General features: G+C 46.3%; 1 protein-coding gene across 3 annotated transcripts; it reads right to left on the reverse strand.

Annotated features, from left to right (window-relative positions):
- Nucleotides 1–533: 533 nt before the first annotated feature.
- Nucleotides 534–12,704, reverse strand: LOC308038776 (glutathione S-transferase-like). Of its 3 annotated transcripts, none has more exons than XM_080341617.1 (7): nucleotides 12,656–12,704; nucleotides 6,453–6,562; nucleotides 5,492–5,543; nucleotides 3,168–3,300; nucleotides 2,168–2,309; nucleotides 1,185–1,316; nucleotides 534–862 (listed from the first exon to the last, which is right to left on the reverse strand). In XM_080341617.1, the coding sequence occupies exons 2-7, from the start codon at nucleotides 6,537–6,539 to the stop codon at nucleotides 743–745; spliced, it is 666 nt and encodes a 221-aa protein (XP_080197743.1). In that variant the 5' UTR covers nucleotides 6,540–6,562; nucleotides 12,656–12,704; the 3' UTR covers nucleotides 534–742. The 3 variants fall into 3 exon arrangements, with proteins under 3 accessions (XP_080197743.1, XP_080197745.1, XP_080197744.1); XM_080341619.1 differs by having other exon boundaries at nucleotides 6,453–6,559; nucleotides 12,656–12,678; XM_080341618.1 differs by lacking the exon at nucleotides 12,656–12,704 and adding an exon at nucleotides 12,482–12,500.
- Between the last annotated feature and the right edge of the window lie 726 nt (nucleotides 12,705–13,430).

Below are 13,430 nucleotides of genomic sequence, written 5' to 3' on the forward strand. Positions count from 1 at the left end.
TTGCATACGTTGTTGATTTCGTCTTACATAATACACATATTTATGTGTTCAACTGTCTTGCTATCCTCTCAGTAGTAGAGACTGATATAAGTGATTATAAGGTACAACTCACATGCAACTTATATTTCACTGAGTTTAATATAAAGTGACATAACAAAGTGGTGCAAAGTGCTTTTAGCTTCTGTATTAGACCTTTTGTGAAAGGAAATATTGGTGAAGCTACAAGAGTTTAAATGTCTAGTGACAAAACAGAGGTGCAGTAAGGCCTCTGGTCCCAGTGTACTCCAAGTTCAGAGGAAAGCTGAATCCAAAGCTGTCATCCCTATGAAACTAGAACCTGCAGGCTCTGCCTGGCATTTCCCAGAACACATGCATCACCCACTGTTTGGGCTAAAAAGTCTCTTCATTTTCCAGCAGCTCTTGGGAATGCCAGGAAGACAGAACCAGAGAACCCTTAGGTGTGTAAGCAGCAGCAAGAAGTCATGAAACAAACTGGTCTTCATTGTCAATAGTAAGACTTTATTTCAGGTATTCTATTAAGTAATTGAAGACATTTTTGTTGTCCAGTGTACCCCTTAATTCAGTGAACTATTTCATTTGCTGGCATGCTCCTGCAGATTTACATTGGAAATGTTTGTGGTAGGCTAAAAGCAGTGCTGTAGCTAAGGAAGGAGGGATCAAAAATTCACTTCAGAAAACACAAAGACAATGAAATAGAGTTTCTGTGGGGTTAGGTTGCTGCTCAGTCGAAAATTTTCATGATGTTTGGTATATCTTCTTGTCGTGGCAGTGACTTCCTCTGGCTGCCAGGCTGCAGGAATTTCTTTATTGTGGGGATATTGCTTATTCTTGCTTTGAAACTCTACAAAACAAAACCAAAACAGCACTGTGCTTAAGAACTACGGTAACTGTCAGACATTTAAATGTTATCCATGCTCTAAAACTAACATTGTGCATTGATCCTGCAAAAGAATCTACATGCTTCACCCTCTTACATTTTTGTGGCTACAGTGACAGCAAGTAGCAATAACTGTCAGTATTTGGGGCCAGCTAAAAGTACTTTGAATGTTTGGTTTTGTCTTTCATTTCTTTCCTCACCCTCCCACGCCCCCATATTTCTCAGCCAGTTTAAATCAGTGGTTCGGCTTTGATTCACTGTCCATTAAAACTGTCCATTCGGTTACCTGCAAGAGAGGAAATTGGGCAAGGATATCAGGCTTGCGTTCCTCTGCCATTAAAAGGACTTCAAGTAGTTGCACATCTGCCTTGCTAAACCGGTTGCCAACAAGAAAGTCTTGTCCGTGGTCTTTCAAAACCTAAAAACAGAGAACCAGAAGCAGATGTGATTTTTTGTTTTTCTGCAAAGCAAGGTCGTAAACGCCATGGAGTTACCCTTGAAAGAAGAAAATGCAGTAAGAACAACTGTAGTGCAAAGCAATGATCTGACCACACTGTCATCCTTGCATAATTTACCAATCCTTTCTCTTTTGCGCTTTCTGGCAGCTCAGTTGTATCTCTCTTGCCCTCAGTTCTGTAGCTCATGGAATCAGCGCTGCTGTGTTGAAAGCTAAACTTTATGGGATAAAACCATCTGTGCAAATGCCTACAAAATTTACATCAGGCTTAAGTTCAGCACAGGGTATAGTAAGAGTATCTTGGATTCTTTCAAATTATGGGCAGCTCCATGACTTCTCACCTGTTTCCTCTTGAGTTTTGGCAATACTGCCTTGAGAGCTCTCCTCATGTAACTTGTGCCTCGTGGTCTTGACACCCAGCTAATGTATTCTTCATTTTACTACAGAAGAAGCTGTCAGGCACTACACAGCATGTATGGTACAGGGAGTTCTGCACACTAGGAGCAAACTTTATGTAAAAGCTGATGCTGTAGCGTCTTTTGTCTGAAGCAACGTCCAGACGGAAACATGGACGTTTGGGGGCTCAGTGTTTCCTGAGTTTTGCAGCTCTGCATCTCTCCCAGATTTGTAGTGCTGTGTGTCCTCTCTGTAGCGTGCTGTCTCCATCCTTGTCCCAGTCTCACAAAAAACATAGCATTTATATCTTAAAGTGGCAAATTTTGTTCCCTGTTTTACTCAATAAAAGCGTGTAGATCCAGGATGGAGTTTCAGGAAAACAATATTAACTAAGCTGCTACATCTTTGTCACCTACCTTCTCAAAGACTGGGAAGTATCTGTTTGCGGCCTTGTCCAAAGCAGTGGCTAATTGTTGCTCCTTTTCATCCGCTGGTAGGTAATCAGAGGTCATGAGTAACTCATTCAGATCAAATAATCCTTCCACGTACATATCAATTCTGAAATGAAGATATTCAGCTGGTCAAGTCAAACACAGTAGGTCTGAATAGCACGACATCTACCAGCAATAACTTCACTCTCCACCTCTTCTATCCAGCATGCGCAGCTTGGAGCAGTTCCCCCCGATTGCAGTAGCTTCGGGGCGAAAAGGGAGAGTGTGACAAAAGACAAGTGCCAAGTGCCTCACCAAAAACTAGAGGACTGCACCATGCCCATTTTTCACTACAAGCGATACTTACCTGTATGAAGTGGGTTTATTTGAACCTGAGTACACAACTGGCATGTGTGTCCTCCAAACTTGTGCTAGAAGTCCAATCGGACACGGCAAGTTACACAGCGGGTCTATATAGTTCCTAAACAAGATCCTAAAATATATTAACCTGTGCTAATTAACTTGAGGCATTTCAAAATACTTCAAGTGAAACCACATGCCTTCAGAGTCGTGTCCTTTAATCACCAGTTAATAATTCTAATTCTGATTACTGGTTGTTATTAGAGAGAAGGCTTTTGTTTCCATCAAAGACATTTCTCTGAACTTGATGTGGTGAAAATCCCTGCTGCTGACAACTGCAGGAGAAAGCGCAAAGCTGTGCCAGTGAGACAGTCTGCCCTCTGTACTCCCAACTGCTTTCGTCTGATGACTGTATTGACCTTGGGCCTTCATGAACTCCTTTGCTCCATCCCGCCCACCTAATTGAGCTGCTGCTGCAACATCACCTGCAGCCACAGTCAGCACGTGCCACGTGAAAAACTGCTCTGTCACCCTGAATCTCACTGCGAGCTGGGATATTCCTGTGTTACACAGAGAGGTAGGACGGACTGCAGTCTAACAAACAAAGGTGGTACTGCTACCGTACAGGGCTCTCTCCTTCAGGTCCTTCCCGTAGAGGTTGTACTTTGCTGCTATGTAGTTGAGGATGGCTCTGGTCTGCACCATCTTCACCCCATCGATCTCCACCATGGGCACTTGCTGAAACAGCAGAAATCCATCTAGGGAAAAGAGGACAAGACAAGGAGACATTCAGTCTCTGAATGAGAACCATTAGTGGGTGTTTGGCAAAGTAACCACACATACTATTTTTAATTAGAAACATAGAATCATAGAATCATTTAGGTTGGAAAAGACCCTTAATATCCTTGAGTCCAACCATTAACCTAGCAGTGCCAAAGTCACCACTAAACCATGTCCCTCAGCACCACATCTACATGTCTTCCAAATAACCCCAGGGCTGGTGACTCAACCACTTCCCTGGGCAGCCTGTTCCAGGGCTTGATAACCCTTTTGGTGGCAACCTTCCCCATTCCCATAGCACGGATGGAAAATGCTTACCATGAAACCAAGAACCACCTTTCAGGGACATGTTAATAACTTAAAGTTTTTTCAATTCTGAGGAAGCAGCCAAGTGCAGAACTTTCAGCAGTCGGACAGTGAAAAAGGACAAGTCCTGCACCGCACAGCCCTAACTCAGATGATTTTCATGGAGGTTAATACAGATGGGAAGAACTGAAGGATCTCACCTATAATGACCTGTTTTCTGTCATGCTTTGGTATTATGGAAATCTGTACTCTTTAAGGGCTGGAAAACATATGATGAGAATATAAATGCACATAATGTATTTGTGACTACTGTATTGACTTTACACAATGACATGCATCTGTACAGGCGTGAAGCAGGAAATATTGATATTTGACAAGAGCCAAACATCACTTGGTGTGAGACTGGAGCCATGTACATCCCTTACTGGTCTGCAGAAGCCTTATTCTGGCAAGGAAGAAGACAAAATACCCCCAGGAATGGATCAGAGAAGCAAGTCAGAGTATTTTCCTTATGGAATCATATCTCTGGACTCAACTGATCAGCTACATCCATCTTTGTATCACAGAATCACAGAATGGTTGGGGTTGGAAGGGACCTCTGTACATCACCTAGTCCAACCTACCGGCTAAAGCAGGTTCACCCAGAGCAGATTGCACAGGAATGTGTCCAGGCAGGTCTCCTTCTCTGGAGACTCCACAACCTCTCTGGACGGCCTGTTCCGGTCAGTGCTCCGGCACCCTCAAACTAAAGAAGTTTTCCAGTGTATGCCAAGCATGCAGAGACATTGCTTGCTATTAAGGGCCCTTTTTCATTTAGGCTTGTGTCTCAAAAAACTCTCTGAAAGCTGGAAGGGGGATCCAGTCATTTCTCCTAAAGGGGAGCAGGACTGCAAATGCCAACCCTGGCTCGGGCATCTTTGAAAAGACAAGTGGACTGGAACGACACAGACATGTAATTTCCTTTGGAGTAAACAGAATAATTTCAGCTGGAAGGCACCTACAACAATAATCTAGTTCAACTGCCTGAGCACGCCAGGGCTGGCCAAAAGTTAAAGCATGTTTTTAAGAGCATAGCCCAAATGCCTTTTAAACAGTGACAGTCTTGGAATATCAAGCACCACTCTAGGGAGCCTCTTACACTGTTTGACCACCCCCTTGGTGAAGAAATGCCTCCTAATGTCCAGTTTACACCTCCCCTGGTGCAGCTCTGAAACATGCCCACGCGTCCTGTCACTGGATACCAGGGAGAAGAGATTGGTACCTCGCTCTCCACTTCCTCTCATAATGTGAGTGTCACGTGCACAGGATGGAAGACAAAGACAGCAAAGTGAGAAGCTGCCATGGGAAACAGGAATGCATCGGAGGTACAGGTTAAGCTCAGAAATGTGGAACTCTGGCTTCATACAGATTGTAACACAAAAGCTTTGTCGGCAACCTAAAACACAAATGAATTTCAGGACGACCTGATGACAAAAATCTGTATTGTCGCAGGATGGGAGGCATGGTCACAAACTGAAACACAGGAGAGTCAATCGCCTGGACTTCAGCAAAGGCTTTTTTACTGTGAGAGTTACTCAACATGGACATGGGCTGTCCAGAGAGACTGTGGAGTGGTCCTGCTGGAAGAGGGGGTTGGGGCAGATGATCTTGAGAGGTCCCTTCTGATCTCAGCCCTTCTGTGATTCAGTGAAGTCTGAAACAACTGGGTGGATGATGCCACGTAACACTGCAGGGTGCAGCTGTGTTACCCCATGTACAATCTAATCTCATTTTTCTTTTTAAGAGACATAAGACTCTGTAGGCTTTTTAAGGCAGCTATTGGTATTATTATTAAAAAAATATCAACAAGTGAAGGAAACTCACCCGTTCTTAACTTCAGCAGGTCATCCTTTGTTTTCACAAAACATTCGTCAAACTGCAGGAAATAGAGAAGAAAAGTTACGTTGTCACTGCACGTTTCATGTTTTATCAATGGCTTCTGCTTTGCAAGAGACAGTGAGAACACAAAGAGCTGTGTTTGGGGGAAGCAATATCTTTAAAAATTTCTTCTGCCTTTGTCACATTGTCTCCTCTTCCCTCTCCCATGTGATTCATATTTTTGTGCAGGCAAGATTTCTGTAAAGCTGAGGTGACTGAAAAAGCACAAAACTGTCTGCCGAGCAATCGAGGACCGCGCCACTTCTGTTGTCGGTGCTGGCAAGAGATGGTGCAGGCAGAGGAGGGGATAAGTAAATTCACATTGCAAGCAGGACTGTGTTATAGGTCCTTGGCCACAAGTTGGAAAAAGGACAAAGAGAAGAGATGATGTGCCCCATGAGGCTTTCTGCACAGTGCCCATCACCATGACAAAAACTCACAGCACTTAAGTCACTCCCTCTGCCATTTAATATCAGAAATTGTAAGAGGTAAAAACAATTACTGGTTTTTTTAACGATATTCAGTAACTTCAGGGATGAGCTGCATGTTAATAGGCATAATAATTTTTTGCTATTTTGAACACTGGGATTTAACTGGCGGCCTTTGGAGTTAAAAGTCCTGGACCCTTGTGATCAGAAGTTCTTCTTCTGTGACTATAATTTTTTTCTGTCACTAGCTACAGGGCAGAGGCATTTATGGTGCTACCGGTAGGCTTGACACATGATGCTTGGAAGTAAAATGGGAAGCCTAGGCCCTCCTGCTTATGGGTAAGCGGGTGGTCATTGTTGGCTTGGTCAGCAATGCCCTAAAGACAGAGCCTGAAACTTCCAGTCACTCATGTTTTTTATATGGAACAGTGAAAATATGTATTTGTCACACACTCCTAGAATAAAAAAGAAAGACAAACCTCAATCCCGGCTGCTGCCAGTAACCACCGTATCGGTTCCATTCGGCCTCGTTCATTGATATAGTGCAGCTTGGGTTTCGCAGCCATGTTTCTATGTGCTTGATTTCCTACTGTTCGAAATAAAGAAGTAAGATTTGCAAGATAAGGATTCAGAATGCTGGCTTTGAGTCTTTAACTGGTTCTTAAGCATTGTTCAAAGTTGCCTTGTTTGAAACCAATTTATGGTCGAAGAATGTCTTCAAATTAGTATAGTACAAAACTATACTGAGGTGCTACACATTGTCATTTTGCCTTAAGATGTCTTTTGCATAAGTAGTTTAGTTAAGCAGTACTCTGCAATTGGCCTGTGTCAGAAAACAAGCAAATTAAAACCTCTTGGAATCCCAAAGCATTCTGCGCTGACCAAAAAGAACGCTGTGCGAGATATACTGCTCTATTTATTTTGGCATTATCTCAGGATACAGTTTACTGTTCAACCAGGTATACAATAGAAAATCAGCAATTACTGTGTTTTCTCCACTAGCTATTATGCTGCATTATAAAGTGATATAAAGGGTTTAGGGTTTTTTTACGCCATCGTAAGCATTCAATCTCATTTGCAACGCTCCCTGCTCCTCTTATTTCTTTAGGCAAGCACCCAAAGATGTGGAATTTGATTTTGACTCTGGTAACGGTAGATTTGCCTTTACCACAGACAGAACCAAGGTGCAGTATCTGCTTGGTTAATTTTAATTCTTTGCTAGAATTTAAAGCAATAACGGTTTCTAGACAGACTCTCAGCCCCCCGCTTCAGAACCAGTGCGTGCACATCAGCAGCAAACACGTAGACGTGCCTGGTTTCTAACGGCTTCACAGTTATTAACATCATGTCAACGATAAAGCTGAAGCATTAACAGCAGCACAAGCAAATGGCTACCAAAAATATATTCGCCTTGTAAATAACGTCCTCTTCCCTACAACAGGGAGACAAGGGTGAGAGGAAGCACTCCACAATTCTGAGATTTAATTTTCTTGTTCTTAAATCTGTTCACCTAGAAAGCAGTTGATTAATAATTTAACATTTGATGGACACAATAATGTCGGTAAAAATGTACCTACAAACATTTAATCCATAAAACCCAGTCACTGCCTTAGTTTCAGGTACACTATTTCCCTATGCATGTCCAAAATCCAAAAACCTTACCTCGTAGCTGGTGTAATTCACTCTAAGCTCTCAGCAGCTTTGCCTTGAGATTACATAGGTCTCTAGCCCCTCCCTACAAAAAAATCGCACATGGCTCTCTGCCAATGGGAAACTCCTATCTCATATACAAATTGAAAAAAATAGATCACTTTAGTCACTTATAAACTACAGAAAATCAATTCCTGTGTCATGCTGTGTACAAATGTGAGACTCACAAGAGGTCATGATCATTGCGAACATCTGTGCCAGCTCTTAAAAAACCCTGTGCTAACAGCAAATATCAGCATTTCCAGGAGCCCAGAGGGGAAAACAGTCACTTCTCAAGCAAGGACATAAAACATTTGTGGTGATGAGGAACGATGCACACCAGGATGCAGACAGAGATGCACACACAGGCAGAGATCTTGTTCAGGAAGGAGCGCAGAGCCAAGCAGAGCAGAAAGCTGAGCCAGGCTGAGGCCTTCTGTATTAGCCATTGACAATCTATAGGATTTACAGATACGGGCCTGGACTAAGATGTTTTAGCAATAATTGTTATTAAAACCACACCACACTCATGTTATGCTTGTTTCAGTTACGTTCCCACTCATCCACAGACCAGGCTCAAGGACATTCACGCATTACATGTACTTGGGGGCAGTTATCCGGCCCGAGATACCATTCTCACGAGTCTGGGCTATCACTCTTTACGGTTATGAGAAACGTACTTCAGCACAACCCGTCCAAGGCCCTTTATATTTCGACTAGGTGCTATGATCTCATTATGTTAGTACAATTTCTTCTTTGACTGTGCAGATGGTCACGTTAGTGTTGATCTTCCTTTATCATCCAGGTGGCTGGAACCAGACATCTTGCTTTCCCACGTCTTTACTTTCCCGCAATATTCTCATGCAGAGTTCTGTTCCATTGTAAAATATGGTAGGTATGGAAAGGAAGACTTACACACCAAGAACCAGGAGTCTGTATTTGTCTGCCTTCTCCCAACAGTGACCTCCAGGCCTCTTCCTCCATGGAGCCTGGAACATGCTTGTTAAACTGCTTGTGCTGTCTGTCACCACAGTGTCAGCCAACGTGTGCCCTGTGCCAGTGGGCAATGCAATTGCTTTTAACAGTTTTTCATGCTTCTTACAGAATTAAGCTACAAATGGGGTATGCTAGAAGTTTTCCCGCACTTCTATTTTCAGAAGATTTACTCTTGTTCTGCTGGCCGGAAGGCTTGCTGATGCTAAGCAATGCTTTTTTTTTTTTTTTTAACCTCTGGTTACAAAAGTGATAAAATATTACAGGAGGGCCTTACCTTATACACACTTGTGAATAACTCACATAAAGATGTTTTCTACTTCAGTTCTATGTCTGCTTAGAGCGTAAGGGTGCACTTGCTTACAGAGCTCACTAGCACTCACTGTTTGAGTTATGGCTGTACCTAAGCACACTCTTGGCTTCAGATGGACAAAGATGAGATTCAGTGTTTGCAGGTCATAGCCAAAAAGCTACAAATCTTATTAGATATAAAAGATAAATCACCTCTGACAAAATGCAGAGCATATTCAGTTGAAAACTACTTCATCTGGTTGCACCCTAACAGAAATAAATAATTCACTGTCCTTTTGCAGTCTGCTGTGCAGGAGAGGCACGGGGGAATGCTGGAGAACAAGCAATCTGGTAAGGAAGCTTGTTCTTCTGTTTTCTCCCTGGCAGGTTCATTTTCCAGTATTTTTCTCAATTTCCTATTTTCTACACATCTGTCATGACAATATTAATGTCAGATTTGGTTACTGACATCTACTGAAACAAAGTTTCCTTCTACGCAGATGCTGCTGTGCCACATCAGGCCCCCTCACAAGACAGGTTTTGTCTGCTGTACATTTATATAAGCCCTAATATTTTTGTTTTAAAATCAATAGAACATGAACCTCTGTCTCTCTGTGTTCTGTCCTGCTGGTGTAGAAATAAACCACGTCTGCCTTACCCTGAGTCTGCAAAACAGGTTGCTTGTTTCTTCCATGACACTTCATTCTCAAGAGATAAAGTATTTGTAACCTGCATGCAAAATGCTGCTAAGATCATACGCAAGGTTTGAAATAACTGATTCATGAAGAAAAAAAAAACAGTTTTGTGAGGAAAACTTTGCAGAAGGATCTTAAAAAATCTAATTCACCCACAGTCCTTAATTTACAGGTGGTAATACTAACTACATTTTGACCTGTTACAGGTGTGTAGGCAAGCGATGTACCAACCAGCTCCCAGTAATTCCATTTTAATGTTGAAAAGCCCATCCTGCTCATCAGCATGCAGAGGTAGCAGCTGCAGGGATTGCGTGGGGGTGTACATACGTCACTGCAGTAGCAGCTACTAGGGAGGTGGGGTCCCTGCGCAGGCAGACACGCTGTCTGTTTACATGCTTCTTGCATAGACTGCACAGTATGTAATTGAGCCACAAAATGGAAACTTTGGCCATAATTCTAAAGACACCAATGAAGAGGCACACATAAATAGCACAGCAGTGAGAGGAGAGACTGCATCCCTGGCCATCTTCACCAAACTCCTTTGTGTTGGCTGGACTCACCGAAGAAATCTGGTACCTCAGTCCAAAATACAGGTCTTCAAAAACACTGCTAAGCTTCCACCAATCCCTGGCAATGCTTATAACCCCAAATGCCTCAGCCTCTTCCAACAAAGTTCTCCTGACACATAGATATGTGCTTGATAATAAAGACTTGATTATGTCTTGAGAGTTCAGACTTGGCATCCGGTCTAGTGCTGCTGCATGCCCAGCTGGAGTTCTAATTCTTGAACAGCAACAGGGCACATAAACAAGGCATTTAGAGAAGGGATTTGTGCTCTAGACCCCTCACAAGCCTCATCACCCTCATCTGAACTCTCTCCAGCAACTCAATGTCTTTCTTATGATGAGGGGCCCAAAACTGAACACAGTATTTGAGGTGCAGCCTCACCAGTGCTGAGTACAAGGAGCTGATCACTTCTCTGGTCCCGCTGGCCGCACTATTCCTGATACAAGCCAGGACGCTGTTGGCCTTTTTGGCCCCCTGGGCACACTGCTGGCTCATGTTCAGCCCGCTGTCAACCAACATCCCCAGATCCCTCTCTGCCAGGCAGCTTTCCAGCCACTGTTCCCCGAGCCTGTAGCGCTGCCTGGGATTGTTGTGACCCAAGTGCAGGATCCGGCACTTGGCCTTGTTGAACCTCATACAACTGGCCTCAGCCCAATGACCGAGCCAGTCCAGATCCCTCTGTATGGCCTTCCTACCCTCCGGCAGACCAACACTCCCACCCAATTTGGTTTCACCTGCAAACTTACTAAGGGTGTGCTCAATCCCCTCATTCAGATCATTGATAAAGATATTAAACAGAACCGGGCTCAGTACTGAACCCTGCAGAACACCACTCAGGACCGGCCACCAACTGGATTTGGCTCCATTCACCACAACCCCTTTGGCCCAGCCACCCAGGCAGTTCTTTACCCAGCACTGCAAGGACAGGCCAGCATAAGCAGAAAGAACAAACTTCCCTGACCTCTCCCTGAAGCAGAGGTAGAGCTCATAAGGATGAGCCCAGCCAGAGCCCTGCTTGCCAGAGCTCAGCGCTCCACTTCAAACAGCCAGGAAAGCTGAAGAACAGAGCAAGTTCAGATACCAACACAGGCAAAAAGTTCAGATATCAACATAACTCGTACTTGTTCATCACGGTTTCATGTAGGGATTGGCCAAGGCTTGAGTCTTCTTGCTCAGGTACCAAAAAATCTTACATTTTCCTAAAACTGCACTGCTTAAGGACCGAATGCTTACACAGGGTTGCAAAGTACTTTGGTGACACTATTACTGCTCTGCATTGAATACCCCTTTGTAAAGCAATGAGTCATAAAAGAGTGCCCAAGCTGGTAAATTATACTTCTTAAATAGCAACAATGGACCTGAAAAGAAATCAGAAACCTTCCTGATGTTCTGGTGGATCTGACCTTCCTTGGACCTCAGCCAGGTAGTTGACAGAGTAACAGCTACCACTGTGATCACTGTACTAAAGAGTCACTTTGTCCAAAATAATTCAGGCACCACCCTTTCAATGAGAAACAAGTTAAGTGAAATTAACAGCAAGCTCAGAACTGGCTGCCAGATCTTAAACACTCTTCCTAATTGGACGTGGACCCCAAAGCAGCTCCTCACAATGCTTTGTTCCTCACACACAGCTGCCCAGGGCTGCTCCAGCACGGTGGCCCTGCAGCACACACCTCGGACTGCGTTGGGCCCGGCTTGCTCTCGAGGCAGTCTTAAGACTAATTGCTAATCAGTGTGTGCTTCCTACCAGGATTCAGGCCAAGCCTGGGCTCAAAATGCCTTCCTTCCACCACGTGGGCTAGGAGGAGCGTTTGAACGAGGTGAACGGCAAATGACCCCGAGAGATTTTGAAACCTTTAACTCCAAACAGCAACTCAGGTTCAGATTCCCTTCTGATCCCACCCAGAGCCAAACGCAACCCCGCTCCGCGCACACCCACCCCCCGGCCTGGGCTCCTGCTGCCGGGGAGCAGGTGGGGTCACCCCAGACACCCCCCCCGGCCAGCGCCGCAGGGCGCTCAAGCACCTTCCCGGAGCAACGGCCGCTCTGCCGCGCACCCGCCTTCCGCCCTCCCGGCAGGGGCCCGGCTGGCGGACCCAGCCCCGGTGCGCGGGCTCCGACCCCTGCGCGGGTGGCCCGAGAGGACAGGCAGCCCTGTCCTGCCCCCTTTCCCTCCACACCCCGCCACGGCGCCAATCGCACTCCTGCGGCTCCGCAGAGGCGGCAGCACACGGTCCCACGGCCGGCGATCAGCCCGCGGAGCAGCTGCCCACCTTGCGCCCCGCCACAGGCCGCGCTCCGCAGCAGCAATTCACAGCGGGCCCACTTCCGCCGCCGCCCCGCGGAGCCGCCGCCCCCCGCAGCCGCCGCCCCCCGCAGCAGGCCCCCAGCCCGCCGCTGACAGTAGGCACCGCCCCGCCGCCCGATCTCCGGCCCCACCGACTCACCGCACACTGCCCGACCCAACCCCCGGCCCGGCCCGCCCCTCAGCGGCCCCGGCTGCTGCTCTCGGGGGCGGTGCTGGGCAGCCTGCCCGCCCCCTCCCTCCCTCAGGCCTGGTGACCGCAGCTTCACAGGATCCTAGAATAGTTTTGGTTGCAAGGGAACCTTAAAAACAGGTAGTCCGACACCCTCTGCCATGAGCAGGGACATCTCCAACTAGATCAGACTGCTCAGAGCCCCGTCCAGCCTGACCTTGGCTGTCTTCAGGGTCGGGGTATCTACCACCTCTCTGGGCAACCTGTGCCAGTGTTTCACCACCCTTACTGGAAAATTTCACCAAGGGCCAGTTAAGTCCTGCAGCTAAGCTGCATCCCTAAGCCCTGCAAGTGTAGCTGCGGGAAAAGCCACCTCAGGCTTGTCCCCGAAGGCTTGTGAAGTGACTTTCTCCGTGGGGCTGGCTTGGAGGCAAATGGAGTGCTGGGGCTGCACCTCAGAGGGACACGGCAGCCGGGGCACGGGGGGCTGGAGAAAGGATTTGAGGCCCCTGAGGCAGCGGTGAGAGGGTCACAGGGATGATGTGAGTGGGGAAAGGGCCTGGGCCACAGCCCCTGCGCAAGGGCTGCCAAGCTGTTGGCGTGCCAGGGACTCTGGGTCTGTGTGGCCAAACGCTGGGGTGCGTGCACGGGCTCCTAAAACCACTGGGCTGTGCAGGGACTCACACGGCAGAGAGTTGGCAGCCACAGCCAAGGTTTCTGCCTTGAGTTTCTGACAGTGCCCAGC

Source organism: Nesoenas mayeri (genome assembly GCF_963082525.1).
Source record: "Nesoenas mayeri genome assembly, chromosome: 3".
NCBI lineage: Eukaryota > Metazoa > Chordata > Aves > Columbiformes > Columbidae > Nesoenas > Nesoenas mayeri.